Raw genomic sequence first — 20,671 nt, forward strand, 5'->3', positions numbered from 1 at the left:
AGGGGCGCCTGGGTGGCTCAGTCATTAAGCGTCTGCCTTCGGCTCAGGTCATGATCCCAGGGTCCTGGGATCGAGCCCCACATCGGGCTCCCTGCTCAGCGGGAAGCCTGCTTCTCCCTCTCCCACTCCCCCTGCTTGTATTCCCTCTCTCGCTGTGTCTCTCTCTGTCAAATAAATAAATAAAATCTTTTAAAAAAAATTAAAAAAAATAAAAAAAAAAGAAGACAAAGGCAATGGAATTTTCTAAAGAGCAAAAGGAGCAGGAGATGGAAAATAAAGGGCAAGAAAATCAGAGGACTAGACTAAAAGGTCCAATATAGAAATGACAGAAGGTCCCAAGGTCCCAAAAGACAGAACAGAGAAAATGAGGAAAGTCAAAAAATTGGATGGAGTTTCCATGTTGAAAGGACCCATGAAGTACATGCCAAGCAGCATGAAAAAGCAAACCCAGACCAGGGCACCCTGTTTAAGAAGTTGAAATACAATAGGGTTCAAAGTGACGATCCTATATGTTTCCAGAGTTTCCAGAGACTGAAAACAGTTCACATAAAAGAATCAAAAATGAGAATGCTTTTTTACTTCTTAGGAAATACTGGAAGCTGGAAAGCAATACAACAAACCCTTTCAAATTCTGAAGGGAAATAATTTCTAATCTCTACCAAAACCATCATTCAAGCATGAGAGTAAATTAAAGAACAACTGAAGAAGTTCAAGACCTCAAATATTTTACCTCCTGTTCACCATTCTTAGGAAGTTCCTCGTGGAGATGCTGCCAAGATGAGGGCAAATGAAATGAGAGTCCAAGAGGAAGACATGGGATTTGGGAAACAGAGAAGAGATGAAGACATCCCAGGATAATAATGAAATGAGATTCTGGGATGAGGGCTCTGTAGAGGGCACCTTCAGAGGCTCTGGGGGAGGGGGGTAATTTGGCGCCAAGAGAAAATTAAGAGACAGACACATCTGAACAACCTAAAAGAAGATGTAGGCGACTGGTGAGCAGATTGGGGCTGAATCAATGTGACATTCAGACAAAAACAAGGAACAACGTTACATAATTGTTTGCTCCAGGAAAAGCAGGAAGTTGCACAGGAAAGAAAAAGTTTACTATACGGCTTAGATGTTAAACACGTTTTCTAGTCATCATAATATAAGCACTAAATATTCAGTGAATCAAAACTATGATGGAAGTCAAGGTAAAAAGTATAACTGTGAGCTGGGGATAGGAAGAGGAAAGAGCTGAACTTCTCTTCCAGATTGGGATAGTATGACATAATGCCTAAAACTGAAGAATCAAGAAATATCAACATGAGCATGTTATTTAGACAAATGATGGCTAAATGCCCAAATAATCAGCTACAAAAGATGTAACTGGTGGCCTCTGGGAGAAGGCGAATGGGGGCAGGGCAGGAGAACAGGAACTGCCATTTTTGGTAACACGTGTGGGAACTCGCTGACTGAGGGGTCCCCACCCTGACACACACTGGAATTGCAATGACACCCAACACCCACCCCAGATCAAGCGATGCAGAATCATAGGAGTTGGGGCCCAAGGACAGATGGTTTTAAGAAGGACTCAAATGTTTCTGATACACAGAAAGAGTTGAGAACTACAGCTTTAAACTATATGCATGAGTTACTCTCATAAAAATAAAAAAGTAATATTTAAATGAAGAAATATACATGAAATGTTGGTACTTATATGAAGAAACATTAGCAAACATGTTCAGGAACATATACAGCAAAGTCGGTACTCAAGAAATAATACATCAGTCACAGAGTTCTTTCTCATTAGAAATGTGCAAAATGGTAATTTAAGACTTTTCACACATGCTTTGTGGGGAAAAGTAAATATTAGACACCTTCATGTGTTAACATGGAGAACTGCATACTTGATTTAGAGGTACTGAATAGTACTAATTTTTAAAAAGACCAAATTTGTCTGTGCCGTGCTCTGATTTGCCTGGTGCATATGAAGATAAGTATGTTCTGGACAATTTAATTTTTGAAAGGAGTGATACTGCATATGCCAACAAAAGCAAACAAATGAACCTTTCTACTAGTGCACTGTTATCCTGGGTGTCAGAATATTGAAATTTTGAATTAAATCATGATATGTTTTTAGGTAAATACACTTCCAAATATGTACAATGGTGTTTTTAAAAATCAGCATTCAACTCATTCTCTATCCAAACAGCACTTTGGAAATAGCAGGGATGTACAATGAATGATATTCTTGAGACTACAAAAAGTGGTATCAAATATTATCCAATCAAATTGAGAGAAATTAATAGACTGCTAAAATACTCTAAACACATGCTAGATTATATCCAGTAATACACTTGACCTGGTACATCAACATATTCTGTCACATCATTAAGCTGAAGCAAATGATTCCTTTTCATTGACAAAGACACAGGAATGCTGCTTTTGGATTCTGTGAAGACACAAAATGCCTGGCCTCTTCTGGTTTTATAGGTTTAAATAAGTTAATAAAAATAAAAATAAAAGCTTTTTTTTTTATAAAAATAAAGCTTTTCTTTCCTTCAGCAGCTTCCCACCCCCTCAAAAAGATTAAAAGCAACAACACGCACATGATTTACAAAAGTGTACAGCTAATTTTCCTAAAAATCAAAAGCTGTGATGTCAAACTTGACAAAATGGGTAGCAGGTTATACGCTGAAAAATTTAGAGTGGGTTGGGTGCTCTTGAAATTCAGACACTAACTCTAAAAAGTGAAACTAAACATAAAAAATAGATGGAAAACATACGCTTGGGGTCATATCTTGGCTAGTAGACATTTATTTCCGTTGTTCTCCTGAAATAAATCTACTAATATTTACTTCTCCATCTAATTATATGAACACCCACAACAGAAATAGTTTTAATTGGCAGATCTGTGTTCCTAGCATATTTTTGAACATACTGTCAACTAATGAAATATTCCAAACCTCATACAAAGATTGTTTTCATTTTCCCATAAATTACTGTGGTTTGAATTCTAATATCCATCTTTAAAGTGTTTCACTACGGGCGGTTTTTACATAGTCATTGAAAACCATTGCTTCAGTAGCAAAATATAAAACAAAGGCTTTTCACTTTAAATCCCTGTGACTTATTTCAGCATTCAGGGCCATCTTTTTTTACTTACTGTCACAAATTAAAAAAAAAATTAAGTGTATCTAAAACCATTTATGTTGATACTCAGACTGTAACTGTGTAAAATGGGATAGAAATCCCATTTAAACTCCAGCAGCTTGGTGTGTAAAAGGGAAAAAGGTTGAAAACTAGAAAATAAAATTTGCCCATATACTCCTACCTCTATAAAAGAAAGTTATTCTGGGTTATATAACAAAAATAAACCTCCCACCAGAGATCTTGGAAATCTTGAATTTTTTTTCCTGCAGGAGAATTTATTATTTTCCACTGAGTGTCCATTCATGCGTTTTCTTCTGGCCTCTATTCATAGCACCAGATCCTGACTAGCATGCACAACCTCAAAAGAAAAGAAACACTAAATACAAACTGCGTAAAATTTTTAAAAATAAAGCAAAATAAAAAGGCTGGTGTTAAGCCTGCTTACCTCGGGGTGATGACATGTCTAACACGCACAATGGCGCTCGTAGAACTCACCTTGTATGCGACACTGTTGGATGAATCCACAATAATAAACAGGGGCTTCCTCGTGAAAGGGTAGAGGTCTCCTGGATGAAGGCTAGGGAAACAACAACAGTAACGATGATTAACTGTGCAACTGTATTGGCCAAGTCTCAGAAATCTGACTCCTCAATTTGGTCTGCTCACATCTTTTCATCATAGCACTGAGCAAAAAAACAAAGATTAATTTGGCAAAAGACAAACCATGTCTATATTGACTGGGATAGACAAATAAGCAGTTTTAGCTGGAAAAATATTCAGAGAGAATTATTATTCAGGAATATTCAAGCTGAAGAGAAGCCTACAGATTTAAAGATGGACTAAACATACAATAGGAAAACCTCCCAAGTCAGCATGTAGGTGCTTGTTTAGGATCTAAAAGCTCCTTCTAAGAAAATGTTCTGAAAACGTGATGTGATAACCCAGATTTGTACTGCAGTGCGTCTTTTAAAATCTTTATCTAGGGGGGGCGCCTGGGTGGCTAGTCGTTAAGCGTCTGCCTTCGGCTCAGGTCATGATCCCAGCATCCTGGGATCGAGCCCCGCATCGGGCTGCCTGCTTAGCGGGAAGCCTGCTTCTCCCTCTCCCACTCCCCCTGCTTGTGTTCCCTCTCTCGCTGTGTCTCTCTCTGTCAAATAAATAAATAAAATCTTAAAAAAAAAAAATCTTTATCTAGGGGTGCCTGAGTGGCTCAGTCGTTAAGCATCTGCCTTCGGCTCAGGTCATGATCCCAGGGTCCTGGGATGGAGTCCCATATCCGGCTCCCTGCTCCGCGGGAAGCCTGCTTCTCCCTCTCCCACTCCCTCTGCTTGTGTTCCCTCTCTCTGTCAAATAAATAAATAAAATCTTTAAAAAAAAATAAGATCTTTATCTATTTTAAAGATTTTTAATATGTCAAGCTACAACTTAATATCGCAGATACTAAGTAGGGGTTCCCTTTTACCATTCATTACGCTTCCTCTGTACATTTGCATCAGGATCAGCTGGTGTGCTTGTTAACATATAGATTCACTGGCCCGCAAAGACCCACTGTCCCCAAAGTCAGAAGTCTAGTAACACACATTTGAGAACCACTGCTTAACAAGGTCACAATTTTGGTGTTCATCCTCTCTTTCCCATGGTTTACTGGACAATGTATGTATAAAAATATTAACATAAATGTAAATATATATAAAATGATGTGTCAATGAGCAACATCATCAAACCTCAATATGTTTCAAATAGAAGTTTTCCAAATATAAATCATTTACGACCAAGGTCAATGACAGCACCAACGTATGACCTGGAGTACTGTTTGGTATTATACACATAATTTGAAACATCTCCCTCTCTGCCCTCTTTCTTCATTCTTTAATATGAACAGTTAACATTTTTCTGTAATGTGCTATTAGAAATGCAGTTTCAGACAAGTCCAGTCTCCTTTATAACCAGATGACTCTCTCTCAGCTAGAGAGATTCTAGAGCCAATAATGGCCCAAGCAGTGAATGTGTTGTATTTAGAAAAAGAGCAAACTTTCATGGATGAAATTTACTTGAAATCATACAACTAAGTTCATTTATACTATATCAAACCAAAAGAACCTTATATTAAAAAGCTCGTGGGCGCCTGGGTGGCTCAGTTGGTTAAGCGACTGCCTTCAGCTCAGGTCATGATCCTGGAGTCCCAGGATCGAGTCCCGCATCGGGCTCCCTGCTCAGCAGGGATTCTGCTTCTCCCTCTGACCCTCCCCCCTCTCATGTGCTCTCTCTCTCCTCTCATCCTCTCTCTCAAATAAATAAATAAAATCTTAAAAAAAAAAAAAAAAAAGCTCGTATTGGGGGTGCCTGGGTGGCTCAGTCGGTTTAAGCATCTGCCTTCAGCTCAGGTCATGATCCCAGGGTCCTGGGATCGAGACCCACGTTGGGCTCTCTGCTCAGCCGGGAGTCTGCTTCTCCCTCTCCCTTTGCCCCTCCCCCGCTCGTGTTCTCTCTCTCTCTCTCAAATTAAAAAAAAAAAGCTTGTATTGATATTAACATCTTTCATATCCAGACATACTATTTATGTATGCATGTACAGTCTCCTCCAACTTGAATGTAATTCTGCTCACTGACAAATCCCCAATGATTGAATAGGGCTTGACATATAATACTCAATGAAATTTTAAAAACAAATAGCCAAAAATTCTAATTTCCTAGGACAGTCAGAACCTGAAATATTGCTGGAATCCAAATAAGTGTTATTAATAGTAGTCTGAGGGAATATTTCCAGTACTAGAAAAAACTCCCCATTTCACTTAGTATTTTCTAAGACAGAACTATAATTTTTATAATAGGGAGAGACACCAGAATACATACCAGTGCATTTCCTTGTGGGACTGATTTCGTTTGTGGATGGCATCTCCATTTATAATATCCCGGTTACTATTAGTAAGTACCCCTCCAAAATCATAAGGACCTATAAAAACAAAGGGAAGAATCCTAGACTTCAGTTGGAGAATAACATTGCTCTGACCCTCAAACACAAAGGTCTCGTATGAATCTCTCATTGATACAAATGGAAGACAATTACAAAACATTTTAACTGTTTTAAAATTTAACATTCTAGTTTAATGCAGTATTTAAATGATTTCAGCATGTTGCCTGTTTTCAACATTTAAAAAAATCATTTAATTATTCATCAGTTCTTCAAACAGAATATAATGAGAAACAAAACAAGAATCTACTGCACCCCATTTTTCTGGGTAGTAAAAGGGATGAAGATCTGGAATGTTCAAAATGGTCTTTACGTTTCAAGCAAAATTGTATCTAACAGTCAACCAAATTATCTAAGTAATAAGAAAGTTGCAGAATGAAGTCCTAATAATTTCTTAAATATAATTTTAAGTGAGCCACTAATAAAATTTAGGGAAAATTTTGAATGGGACTTGAAAATTCTCATTGACAAAAACTTCATTTTTAAGAAAAGAAATGCCAAATTTCAGTGTGTGAAAAAAATCTGTTAGTGGCACTATTATGTCAGCCACTAGAGTTCTGGTTTTGAAGTTATTCTTTCCTACTGGTTACATTGGTTAGTTGAACTCTTATCTAAATGGAACCGCAGGGACGCCTGTGTGGCTCAGTTGGTTAAGTGTCTGCCTTCAGCTCAGGTCATGATCCCGGGGTCCTGGGATCGAGTCCCACGTTGGGCTCCTTGCTCAGCAGGGAGCCTGCTTCTCCCTCTGCCTGCCGTTCCCCCTGCTTGTGCTCTCTCTCTGCCTCTCTCTGACAAATGAATAAAACCTTTTTTTTTTAAGATTTTATTTATTTATTTGACAGAGAGAGAGACAGCGAGAGAGGGAACACAAGCAGGGGCAGAGGGAGAGGGAGAAGCAGGCCTCCTGCTGAGCAGGGAGACTGACGCGGAGCTCGATCCCAGGACCCTGGGATCATGACCTGAGCCTAAGGCAGACGCTTAATGACTGAGCCACCCAGGCACCCGAATAAAATCTTTAAAAAAAAAAAAAATGGAACTGCAGCTGTGGGTTGTTAGGAATCATCTCTCCCAGAGGGCCATTTAGTTAGTACCTACTGTACTTTGAAAAAGTAAAGCAAGAGATCAGTATGTTAAACAGGGGCCCAGATTCAACAGTACATGTTACAAAACATGGAAATAATTATTTATAAATAAAATTACTAACTTCATTACAAAAAAATTTAAAGCAGTTTATGATTGTGCCACTTTTAACATTGTTACATTTTATTCCTTAAGAATCACTGCATTGAAAAGACTCTGAGATTTATTTTGTTTTGTTTTCATTTTAACACTTTAAGAGGATACGTCATGCAAGGAAGATGGCAGGGACATGCACTGTATAAAGGAATGCAAATTTCAACAAACAGATGAAGAGGAAATGTTAAGGATGTTAAGAAAAAAAATTTTTTTGTCCAAAGACTTAATTGCCTAATTTACATCCAAGTTACTCATCTATTCTGATCAATTTCATATATTCTGGACTCATATATTCTGGATAGTTTTAATTTTGATTCTGAAATAGCATCCCAATATTCTTCAGGTTGAATCCATAAAAACCAAAAGGACAGAAAACAACATCATGACAAGGACTTGAACTTTCACAGTTACAAAAGTGCACTAATTTCTACAAAGACTTTCAGCCACAATGAAGCCGCTGACCAGATCCCCCTTTGCCCTAAAGGCCCAGAAAAACTCAATGATGTGAAGTAGAACATTAGGCTTGGTTATTCCATATATATTTAAATATATATGTGCCCTTGGCAAACTTGATAGTGAGGCATGCATTTAGTATACGAATTTGCTGATGATTTGTGGATTGCAAAGTATATTTCAACAAATAAAATAGACTGGGGTATCCTACAAGATAGCCAGTTCAACATAGAGACCAGGGTCAAATTTGGAAGCCTCTCTGGAAACCTTGGGATGGTCTGTGGGCTACGGGCCATCGTCTTGTAGAAAATAAAGAGAATTCAAGCCCTGCTCACGACAGGGAGCATTCCTTTATTGTACCTTCACTATCAGAACGACCTGTGGGGAAAACGCCAGTGGCTGACAGGTAAATCAGAAGCACACTATTGGCAGGCAGCTCCTGAAATTAAAGAAAATCACATATACAAAGCAACAAACAGTTTTATTTAATGTTCCTGACATTTTCAAGTTGAGGGGACAACAAGAACCTAATTCAACGTATTTCCATCTTCTTTAAGAGATCAATCACTCTTGCAGATTCCAACTCTTAACTGTTTACACAACAAAGGGTCATTATGAATCTATAATCTATTACTATTGCCCAAAGTTTTGAATTCATTCTCTTCTTCAAAAACCTCATTTAGAGAATGTTCTCTGCAAACCTTGAAACGGAGAAGTAAGGATCCTGACTATAAGTCTAAAAGACAAACTCCTGCCCGTGGCTTTCTCTACATAAACGTTGGGAGGAATTCCCTACTTCTCATAGTTCTTTCAGACGACCACAGTGCTTCCCAGAGCTGCCTGAACATATAACATGCTTGTGCAATGTTATGCCTAATGTAGTTTATCATAAAAACCTGGAAAGAGAAGAATGATGATTCATCAATATTCTCGTTAATTAATGGTAAGGAACCGTCATAACATCATAAGCAATTTCCATTCCAAAATAGCTGTGATCAGATATTCTGAATGCAGGTTTCAGTTTCATATTTTATCTAAATTCTTGACTCAAACAGTCAAAGAGTGACTCTCAGATTCTCTTTAGGGCACATTTTCCTCATATAGCAAAAAGTACTGGATCATATATACCTTAAAAGATGCTGCTAAGAATGTGTATAGTTGACTGAAGGTTGGTTTGTACAGCAGATACTTGTGGGGGTTTTCTCGTCTGGTAGGTTTATCAGCTGATTCCTGTATTTATACATAGAAAACAAGACACACACACGCTGTATGTGACAGATGAATTATCAATGACTATTTTTACAATCCTCTTCATCAAATAGCTTTTTTTACTCTGTGTTACTATTACTGTGCTTATCTCTCCTGTGTCTGTCTCATCAAGAGAATTCCTCATTCACATGCATGGCATTTGTTGAATAACAGCATTCCATGAGGACCAGAGGCAGCAACAGTGTTACCAAAATTGCAAATGTAGAGAGAAGATCACCTGCATTCCCGGTTTATTCATCTGGGAAGCTAAATTCATTGGCTCCCTTTCCAGGGCTTGTAACATCCGGAACATGTCCACAGTTAGTTCACTAAACTTAACCTGCAAGGAAAACAAACCTGACGATTAATGCAGTACCCAGACCAAGAAGTCTCTGACCATAATATTACCCCTGACATTCGTGTGTACTTAATGACACTGGGTAATTTTACTCCCCAGTGTTTTATTGTAGAACATTTCCAAAGACAGAAAATTAAAAGAACTGTACAGTAATACCCAATGCTCATCATCTAGATCTTGTACCATTAACACTGTCTATATTTGCATTACCCTGTATCTCTCCATCTATTTATATTTGTCAATCCATCAACTTCCTCAGGTATTTCCAAAATCATAAAGTAGTCATCTAAACAAAAAGACCTGGGTGCCTGTGTGGCTCAGACGGTTAAGCATCTGCCTTCGGCTCGGGTCATGATCCCAGGATCCTGGGATCGAGCCCTGTGTCGGGCTCCCTGCTGAGCAGGGAGTCTGCTTCTCCCTCTCTCTCTGCCTCTCCCGCTGCTTGTACACTCTCTCTGTCCCTCTGTCAAAAATAAATAAATAAATAAATAAACAAACAAAAAGACCTATATTAGGTCCTTCAAAACATGCTAACTTTTGGCAAAACAGCCTGCTAGAATATGGCTATGGCCCATATTTCTTTCTTTTTTTTTTTAAGATTTTATTTATTTATTTGACAGAGACAGCGAGAGAGGGAACACAAGCAGGGGGAGTGGGAGAGGGAGAAGCAGACTCCCCACAGAGCAGGGAGCTCGATGCGGGGCTCGATCCCAGGACCCTGGGGTCATGACCTGAGCTGAAGGCAGATGCTTAACGACTGAGCCACCCAGGTGCCCTGTCTATGGCCCATATTTCATAACCTCTTAAGTACATTTTGGCTCTAATTTGATGTTTAAGACTGCATCCTTTTCCGTTTTGAATTAATACTTCTTTAGAACTTTAGGGAGGCAATGTGCTATGTAAAAAAATTTTTTTGTTAAATCATGGTAAGTGTACTCTTTAATCCCTATCACCTATTTCACCCATCCTCCCACCCATCTCTCCTCTGGTAACCATCAGTTTGTTCTCTATAGTTCAGAGTCTGTTTTTTTGGTTTCTCTCTTTCTCTCTCTTTTTACCCTGTGCTCATTGGCTTTGTTTCTTAAATTCTACATATAAGTGAAATCATATGGTATTTATCCCTTCTCTGACCTACTTCGCTTAGCATTATACTCTCTAGCTCTGTCCATGTTGTTGCAAATGGCAAGATTTCATTCCTTTTTATGGCTGAACAATATTCCATTGTACAGACACACACACACTCAGACCCTCTTCTTTATCCATTCATCTATCCATGCACACTTGGGCTGCTTCCACAGTTTGGCTAGAAATGATGCTACAATAAACAGAGGGGTGCATGTATCCCTTTGAATACACATTTTTGTATTTTTGAGGTAAATATCCAGTAGCACAATTACTAGATCATAGGGTAGTTCTATACTTTTAACTTTTTGAGGAACCTCCACACTATTTACCATAGGGGCTGCACCAGTTTGCATTCCCACCAACAGTGCAAGAGGGTTCCTTTTTCTCTACATCCTTGCCAATACTTGTTGTTTCTTGTGTTTTTGATTTTAGCCATTCTGACTGATGTGAAAGGATATCTCATTTTGGTTTTGATGTACATTTCCCTGATGATGAGTGATGTTGAACATCTTTTCATGTGTCTGTTGGCCATCTGGATGTCTCCCTTGGAGACATGTCTGTTAAGGTCTTCTGCCCATAAGCAAACAAGTTTTTAATTAAATCTGCAAATTAATAGCTTTAAAAGCCCAAATTGGAGAAGTACTAGAAAAAGTTAACAATAACAAAAATGAAAGGTGTGAGGGAAGGATCCAAAATTAAAACTTGTGTAAATAATGCATATAGAAAAATGTATTCCCTGGACACTTTTCTGATATCCCATAATTTCCAGTAAATTTACATTTCCGGTACATTAAATCCTTATCATCATGGAATTATTCTGTCACAAAAAATATTTGATATTTGCTGTGATAAATATACTTAAAAATAATTCTTCCTCCCTTTTTGCCTAACTGTATAAGTAATATACAGACTTAGAAAGTTATAAAGAAGAAAATAGGGGTGCCTAGGAGGCTCAGTTGGTTAAACGTCCGACTCTTGGTTTCAGCTTGGGTTGTGATTTCGGGGTTGTGGGATCGAGCCCTGTGTGGGGCTCTGCACTCAGTGGGGAGTCTCCTGGAGATTCTCTCTCTCCTCTTCCCCTCTTCCTGCTTGCTCACACATACTCTCTCTCAAAATAAATAAATAAATCTTTTAAAAAATTTAAATAAAGTAAAGCTTTAAAAAAGAAGAAGAAAAGAAATCACCTATCAGCCTGCTACCCAGAGATAAACCTTTCATGATATTGGTAAATTTATTCTTAGTCTTTTTGCCTGTACATATATGTATACAGACATTTTAACATATATGAAATAATTCAGTTTATATAGCTCTAAACCAAGTTTATTTTCACTTACCATATCATGAGTATATCTTCCTCTGCGATTAAAAATTCTTTTTATACCTGTAAATGTCTGTAAAACAGTCCATATGGACATAGTATAATTGAATTAACCATTTCCTCACAAATGGATTTAGGATATTTACAAGGAAATAGTCATTGTGTAATAATCTGTAATTCCAAAATAATAATAAAGAATTATTTTTCAAAGTGCATTTTAAGTATAATTCCTTCACAATTCTTTACCTGGTTATTACAATTACCAATAATGAGTGCATCAGCCAGAGACAACTGTCCCACAATCATGCCCTGTTCCAGCAATGGGGCTCCTGTTTCAGCAAGGCGATTAGATGTGATAACAATGGTATTATCATCATTCAATACCATCACGGGGTCCGCCTGGAGAAAAAAAGCAGTCAGTAGTTGACGGCCAAGACAAAATGTCAATGTAATAAATTATTCCCACTTCTTGATATATACACACAATAAAAATGTTTATCACACATGCATTTACTTATCCATAATTATGACAATCTTTCTTGTCAAAAGCTGACCTCTCCCTGCTCGGCAGGGAGCCTGCTTCTCCCTCTGACCCTCCCCCGTCTCATGCTCTCTGTCTCTCATTCTCTCTCTCGCAAATAAATAAAATCTTAAAAAAAAAAAAAAAAAAAAAAAAAGCTGACCTCAATGAAAGCTGCTACTTCTTGAAGCACCAGGTTCCATTCCACTTGATCTTCTGTATTAAAGCGGTGAGTATAATCTTCAATTTCATCTGACAATTCCTAATTTTAAAATATCACAAAGAAAAATGATTATGGGAAAAAAACACATAAAAATAGACTGCTATATTGTACCATATTCTTGACAGAAACTGGTATACTTAAGAAGCTTATCATCAATATATAGTCCCAATTATAGCCAAAAACAAAGAAGAAAACTACTTTATTTTGCTTTAAAATAAAAGACTCCAGAATAATACACACCAATAAGATCTTTTTTTTTTTTTTTTAGATTTTTATTTTATTTATTTGACAGAGAAACAGTGAGAGAGGGAACACAAGCAGGGGGAGTGGGAGAAGGAGAAGCAGGCCTCCCGCCGAGCAGGGAGCCCAACGCGGGGCTCGATCCCAGGACCCCGGGACCATGACCCGAGCCGAAGGCAGACGCCCAATGACTGAGCCACCCAGGCACCCCACACCAATAAGATCTTCATAGAGATCCAGAGTCACTCATACCTAATCAATGCTGCATCAGCACTTAATTTATTAATAGAAGACTCTTAAAGGTAAAACCCCAAATTTTTAACACTTATAAAAAACTGAAGACTGTCTAGATGATTTTCTTTGGATTTATATCATAGTGTGTTTTGGGAAGAGTCTTATTAGTAACTAGAGATGGAAGAAGACAGAGGAGGACTTGTCAAAACTAGCATGTTCTGGGGCGCCTGGGTGGCTCAGCTGGTTAAGCATCTGCCTTCGGCTCAGGTCATAACCTTCCGGTTCTGGGAGCAGGGAGTCTGCTTCTCCCTCTGCCTCTGCCCCTTCCCCTGCCTGCACTCTCTCTCTCTCAAACAAATACATAAATAAATCTAAAAAAAAAAAACCCACATACACAAAACCCACAAAAAACTAGCATGTTCTCCTTGAGTATCAAAAATTAGGAAGCACGCCACTGAAACAACTGACTGACTACAGAGTGCAACCAGAATGGGGTATGCAATAACTACAGATATTGAGTGAATCCTGAGTGCGGCTAACTCCTAATTACTGAAGCTAATGAAGGACAGTGAAGCAGGCACAGTAAATGGATGGAAAGACCAAAACCCATTCACAATACCTTTGTAAAACATTACATGCTTATTCTTGACCTAACCTTTCAATTATTTTCTCTTAAACCAAATATTTTAACTTTGGTTTGCATTTCCCAACCATCCACTGATGGGTGGTGAAATGTAAAACATGCTTAAGGGACAAAAGCAAGGAATTAAGAGAATTGTCTCTGGCTAGTGATATCTGAAATATGGAGAGAGCAGGAAAATCCTTTTAGCATTACCCTTGTCCAAAGTTACTATACTTTGAATATACTATAAAGTTACTATACTTTGAATGCTATAATGATTTACATATATTAAAATTATTTTTATCCTGAATCTATTTTTGAAAAACAAAATTATCCATACACAATTATGGGCCAGGATTTTAATAATTTTACTTTTTAAATTAAATTTAATTTTTTAAAGACTTTATTTATTTATTTGACAGAGAGAGACACAGCGAGAGAGGGAACACAAGCAGGGGGAGTGGGAGAGGGAGAAGCAGGTCTCCCGTGGAGCAGGAAGCCTGACGTAGGGCTCGATCCCAGGACCCCGGGATCATGACCTGAGCCAAAGGCAGATGCTTAACAACTGAGCCACCCAGGCGCTCCGGATTTTAATAATTTTAAAAGCACACTTACCTTCACCAAATCCTTCACAACATCCATTTTGTTGAGCAGAAGACAAACTACAATAAATCTTGCATAGTATCGTAGCTTCTTAACGACCAACTCAGGTCTACGGCAGATAAATAGGAAGTTACTCATTAGACTAAAAAAAGAAAACACGCTCTTTGATTTTTCCAACTCTCTGGCAGCTTTTAAACTCTTTTAGATCCTATTTTGCACAGTTACAAGTATTTCTGCATATGACCTGTAGTCACATTTAAGCACATTTCTTACAGATTCTTCATGTTCATTCATATATTCATTCATTGAACAAATACCCATTGAGAACTTAGCTGTATCAGGCACCCTGCTAAGTGCGAGAAGAATGATTAAAACAAACAACTATAGTCACAGCCCCTTCTTCACAGATCTCATTGACAGGAAACTAACTAAAATGTAGCGAAGACAGATAAACACTTAAAACACAGCGGAATAAGTATAAGAACAGGAGAACTAAGGGATGTTCTTTGAGCCCACAGAGAAGGCTTCCTAGTGAGAGTGATGTTTAAGGTAAGACGATAAAGAGTAAAAGACAACAGGCAGGAAAATACAGGAAGAACATAGGAAAACTATGTTGTCATTCTTAATTTTTAATGGCACTGCACCACGGCTAGACATCCTACACTTGAGAATAACTGAAACCTGTTTTGTGTCGGGTATAAATCAATTTCACGCAAGTTTCATTTAAGCTTGAAAATTATGTGCATCGCTTATTGTTGCAGGCAGTCTTAAGCACATTAGGACAAGTTTTTAATTATTTTACTCAAATCTCATTTTTTGGTCTTCTTGATATATAAATGATTAAATATGGTATATTAAAAATCTTCTTGTACACATTAGATCATTTATCAATTTCTCCCATAAAATATGTCACTTTTTGATTTATTATAATATTACATTATTGGGGATCTACAAGTTTAGAATTTTTCTATTTTTTTTTTTTTTAGTTCTTTCTTGTATCATTATGAAGTAAACCTCTATCCTTAATAATACTCTCTGCCTTAAATATAGTGGCATTTCTTCCCCTTGATATCTATTTTATCTTTTTCTATGTACCTTATATCTTTGGAGGATCTTTTATAAAGACTATATTATTGGATTTTCCTTTAAAAGGGATACTGATAATCTCTAACTTTTATTAGGAAGTTTCGATCACTTTCACTTACTATGATTACCAATGTACTTGGACTTATTTCTACTTTAGTTTTTTGTGCTAATTATACTTTATTTTAGTGTGTATTCCTTTCCTACCTTTTATTGTAAAGATCATACATCATAATTTTATTCTTTACTTTCCTCCCCTTCTACCTGTTTTGAAATTGTACATTTTCTTTATGTTCTTTAAAAATATTTTTCTTAATATTTTAATAAGCAAACTTTACTTACTCTAAGCTTCTTCTGAACAATAAATGGATGTTATTGGTATGGTTTAATTCTTTACTTTCTTCTTTCACGTTATTGTTGTCCAGAATTTGGCCCCATTTTATCTCAATACCCTCAATTAGCCATTATTACAATGATTACTGTCTTATGAAGTCCGTGACTTTTTAGGGAACAAAGGGATAACTTTTTTCTTACCAATACCTTGTATATCAACCCCTTCTTTTCAATTTCAATTTTCCTCTTTCTTTTTTTTTTAAAGATTTTATTTATTTATTTATTTGACAGAGACACAGCGAGAGAGGGAACACAGGCAGGGGGAGTGGGAGAGGGAGAAGCAGGCCTCCCACAGAGTGAGGAGCCCGATGCGGGGCTCGATCCCAGGACCCTGGGATCATGACCCGAGCCGAAGGCAGACACTTAACGACTGAGCCACCCAGGCGCCCCCAATTTTCCTCTTTCTGAAGAAATCCATAGTAGTTCTTTTCTATCACCAAAACGAACCACCCTCCTACAAGGTTGTCCTAGCACTGGTCACACGGTTAATGACCTGAGGATTTCTCCCTTACTTTCTTGACAGCTAAACTGTCCATTTAAAAGGACGGTTGGGGCGCCTGGGTGGCTCAGTCGCTAAGCGTCTGCTTTCAGTTCAGGTCATGATCCCAGGGTCCTGGGATCAAGCCCCACGTTGGGCTCCCTGCTCAGTGGGGAGCCTGCTTCTCCCTCTCCTCCCTGCTCATGCTCTCACTATCTCTGTCTCTCTCCCTCTCAAATAAACAAATAAAATCTTAAAAAGACAGTTGATCGTTTATTGAGCATCTCTAGGTATTTTGGAGACAGTATTTTTGATTATCTAGCCTGCCACATTATCAGAAGTGGAATTCAAAACAGGAGGAAAATTTGTAGGAGGAGGATGTCAATTCATAGTTGAAATGTTAGTATGACAATTCCTTTAATTTTTTGATAAAAATAAAATAGGTTCTGTGAATCTGTATCATATTATACAACTATGTAACACAGAATCCACAAACACATATTGAGCCAGGGATTAGCAAATTTTTGCAAATGGCCAGAAAGTAAATGTTTTAGCTTTGTAAGCACATGTGGTGCTTATAGTGTATCTATCTTTTCTTTTTTCATGACACTTTAAAAATATAAATAGGATCCTAAGCTACCAGACAGCTCAAAAACAGCCAGGCCAATCCCTGTATTAAATAAACATACAGAAGTAGGTGGATGCATTCTATTGTGGAAATCACTGTGTTAAAGTTTTAGCAGCAAAGGGCAGAGAAATAAGGCCGTACTATCCACTCGTACACACAAGAGGCTACCCCAGTCAGGCCTGAAAACCCAACAGCCCACAGCCCCACTGTCTGACAATATACCAAACTGCAGAAGAAAAATATCACCCCATGAGCCACACTAGAAAGGTCCACTTCAAGTCCTCCCTATAAATATCACTACTAGGAAATGCCAAGGTCCTCAAGGTTCGATTCACGTTCCCCATGATCAAAAACTTCCATACTGTCACCACTAAGGTTGACATCATGATTCTCCTGACTAAGTTCTTCTGGTACTCCAGAACTGTAGCTTTGTCCAGCCCCGCCACTTCTAAGATACTGACTTTATACATGTGCCTGAGAAACTGTTTTCCCAGGTGGCTGACTGCCACGTGGCCCCAACCTCCGGGTACTCAGAAACTTCATCCTCTCCACATCTAACTCTGACCAGGTTTGGCCTCAGCCGTTTGCAACAGTTAGGGTTTGTGGCTCCAGTAACGTCTCCCCTACTAAACAGGATGGGCCCATGGAATGAGACATGTCCAGAGTTGTGTATGTGTCACTTCTGGTGATCGCTGGAAGGTACCATTCCTTCTGGTTTTAACACAGTCCTTAGGTACTGAGACAGTGCAGGGAGAATTTGCCCCTTTGAGGAGAGATTTTTGCTTTTAAAGCAACTGTGAAATTGCATAATACTCTCTTACTTAGTTTTAATCAACCAGCTGTTCATTTTATTTTATTTTTTATTTAAATTCAATTTAGTTAACATATACTGTATTATTAATTTCAGGGGTAGAATTTAGTGATTCATCAGTTTGCATGGAACACCCAGTGCTCCTTACATCAAGTGTCCTCCTTACTGCCCATCACCCCATCCCCCCACCCACCTCCCCTCCAGCAACCCTCAGTTTATTTCCTAGAGTTAAGAGTCTCTTACTGTTTGCCTCCCTCTCTGTTTTCATCTTATTTTATTAATACAATGGAATAATACTCAGCCATCAAAAAGAATGAAATCTTGCCATTTGCAACTACATGGATGGAACTAGAGGGCATTATGCTAAACCAGCTGTTCATTTCTGTAGCTGTTAGCAATTGCTACCTTGACTGTCTTCCTGCCCTCTATGAACTAAGAAACATCCTACCAACAACCATCCTTCCTAAGGTACAGGGAACAAGGTCAAGATTTTGCACACTGGATTGTCCTTTCATTCTAATTTAGTGGCCTGAAGCAAGAGATTTTGTCATCCTGGTTACAAATAATCCTACCTCTGTTCATCTGCCTTGCTCTAGGAGGCAGCACAGGAAAATCATTCACATGGGGTATTTGCTATTAGGATAGAAAAGGATTTTAATAAAGGAAACTGTTGGGTTTTAAGCCAAAGGGCCCAAGGCCAATTTCCCTTTGAGCCAAATTAGAACATGCAGAAGAGTGAATTATACAAGGTGTTTCATTATTGCTTAAAATGGTTCTTTCCTTATATGTATTTTCATACTGAAAAGATACTAATTACATAGCCCTTCCGCATATTTTTAGAAATAAAATTTATCTCACCAAGAATTCACACAAATTGTACAATATGAATACAAAAACGGGGGTGGGGGGTTCCGAGGAAATATATCTGTAGTGAGAACAGGTGAGGCAAACTGTAAGAAAATCCGAAGGAGAGGTAACTGATGGAACTTCTAAGAATGAAGCACGGCGTTGACTTCGGGGAGGCGGGGGGAGTGGAGAATCCAGCATCTGCAGGCCTTGCTCATATCAGGCAAGCTCCTTTGGACAAGCCTGAACAAGATTTGCTAGGGAATGAAGGGGATTTACAAGAGCGGGGCTTTCCAAAAAATGTTGCTGTTTAGCCAGAAAGCTTATGATAGCCAACCACAAAGTGTCCTCTAGAAAAATATGTCAACATTATGTTCTTGTCTACTCCTAAGAGAATATAATCTTTTCACTATATAACAACTGTGAGTTCTGTTGCTGGCAGTAGAGGGAACATTCAGATCTTCTATGCCTGAGCTTTCTCTTCCAACAGTTCCTGGAACACTAGTAACAGAGATTCTCCAGCAGAACCCTGATTTCTTCAGCAATTCCGTCTTCACCTGGAATTAATAACATCAGTCTGCCTGTACCCGAAATACGTCTGTAACTCCCATAAGAAGTTCTCTGAAAGGCAAAGAGAACACCTGTACACCTTCTTTTCTTTTTCCTTCTCCCACCCAAGCATCTACACCACACTGCCAAATGTATAATAAGCACTCAACAGATTGCCACTGGGAAAGAATGAATTCTACGTGATTCTTTTTCTTACAGTGGAGCTACACAACAGTAAGGTACCCAGTTTATACAAGACAATGTAAACAGCTTTAGGGCCTTTTCTTTAGTCCCACCAACAGCTGTCAACAGGCTTTTGAATGTATATGAATTCAAATTATATAGGCTGAAAAGAACAAAGGCTATCAGCTAAGCCTCACTTGGGAATTGTTTTTTTCTCTGGAACTTCCTGGAACCCTCATCTCTCAAGAAGAAATGATCAACCCCCCCTTTGTGCTCTGACTCCCCCAGGTACTGTGACATCTCTTCTATCTATAACATTTATTGCTTTTAGGTAACATACGTCTGTATACAGCTTAAGAAGACCTAGTACATTGTAAGGTGCTCAGTAAATACCATTTAAATTAATAAAAGTTAGAAACAAATATGTGCTTCTTTGCATAATTTCCACACAGACAAAAAATTCTGAGTGTTTTCTCTCCTTTCTAAAAACATAGTAGGTGCATACCTGTCCTCTTTATTGACTTGAGAATAATATGACCTCTGTCTGATTGCAGAATAGAAGGAGAAAGCCTCATTCAGATAGCTGGTCTCAGACGTGCGTAGGCTATGAGGAAAAAAAAAAAAAATCCTTAAATTTGACAGCGTCTCAAAATCGTCATGATGAATACTTGTTTCATTCTTCCTCTACTCCTCTACACGAGGGGATGGGAAGGACTACCCTAAATTTGAATCAGCAAAGCAATAATTATAACACCCTTACAATGGGTAAAAATAATGACAAGGTAAAAAAAAAAAAAAAAAAAAAAAAACACCTCCCCAAGCTCCCAAGCCTTTTGTGATGGCAATCCAAAGTACATATTATTGTTATTCTTTGAAGGGATTCTCCAAAGAGCATTCCACCCAGTTAAATCTTTCCACCAGACCTTTCATGGCCTTCCCCAAATCCATACATAGTCACTTGTCCTTTGGCTCATTTCTTCAGTTTTTTTTTCCTCATAGGACTCAGAAATGGACTAATCCATATTGATCTTCAGAGGATGCTGATGAATCAGGTTCTCTGTTTAACATTTCTAGTTTTACAAGGGACTTCTTAAGAAAATATTTTACCTGAAAGAGTGATTTTAATGGGGGAATGTTGATGGAGTGCCAAAAGACAGGAAGAAGAAGAAATTCCATATGGCCCAAGCTATTTATGCTATACTTGATACTCTGTGAGATTTAGATTCCTAAAAGGAATTCTCTTCTTTCCTTGACTCATCACTAAGGATCTCATCTCAACACTAAGATTTATCTGCTTCATGTAACCTTTTAGATATATCCTACAAATATGAGTTTTAAAATATTCCCCTGAAGGTGAGCAAAAGGCACTGGGCTAGGGCAACACCCCTACCCCTCTCCACCCCACCCCTAC

The 20,671-nt window shown here is 38.2% G+C and overlaps 1 protein-coding gene across 3 annotated transcripts in view; it reads right to left on the reverse strand.

The window, feature by feature from the left end:
- Positions 1-20,671, reverse strand: part of SCAI (suppressor of cancer cell invasion) — a 134,073-nt gene that overhangs the window by 27,532 nt on the left and 85,870 nt on the right. For all 3 annotated transcript variants that reach the window (XM_006744204.3, XM_081803570.1, XM_081803571.1), the window contains 9 exons: positions 19,766-19,864; positions 14,302-14,398; positions 12,531-12,629; positions 12,094-12,246; positions 9,285-9,386; positions 8,927-9,028; positions 8,159-8,237; positions 5,992-6,091; positions 3,634-3,715 (listed from right to left, as the gene is read on the reverse strand). In XM_006744204.3, coding sequence (XP_006744267.1) covers positions 3,634-3,715; positions 5,992-6,091; positions 8,159-8,237; positions 8,927-9,028; positions 9,285-9,386; positions 12,094-12,246; positions 12,531-12,629; positions 14,302-14,398; positions 19,766-19,864 — 913 coding nt within the window. The remainder of the gene's footprint in view (positions 1-3,633; positions 3,716-5,991; positions 6,092-8,158; positions 8,238-8,926; positions 9,029-9,284; positions 9,387-12,093; positions 12,247-12,530; positions 12,630-14,301; positions 14,399-19,765; positions 19,865-20,671) is intronic.

This window comes from Leptonychotes weddellii, chromosome 14 (assembly GCF_054177405.1).
Source record: "Leptonychotes weddellii isolate Sample4059 chromosome 14, ASM5417740v2, whole genome shotgun sequence".
NCBI classification, from domain to species: domain Eukaryota; kingdom Metazoa; phylum Chordata; class Mammalia; order Carnivora; family Phocidae; genus Leptonychotes; species Leptonychotes weddellii.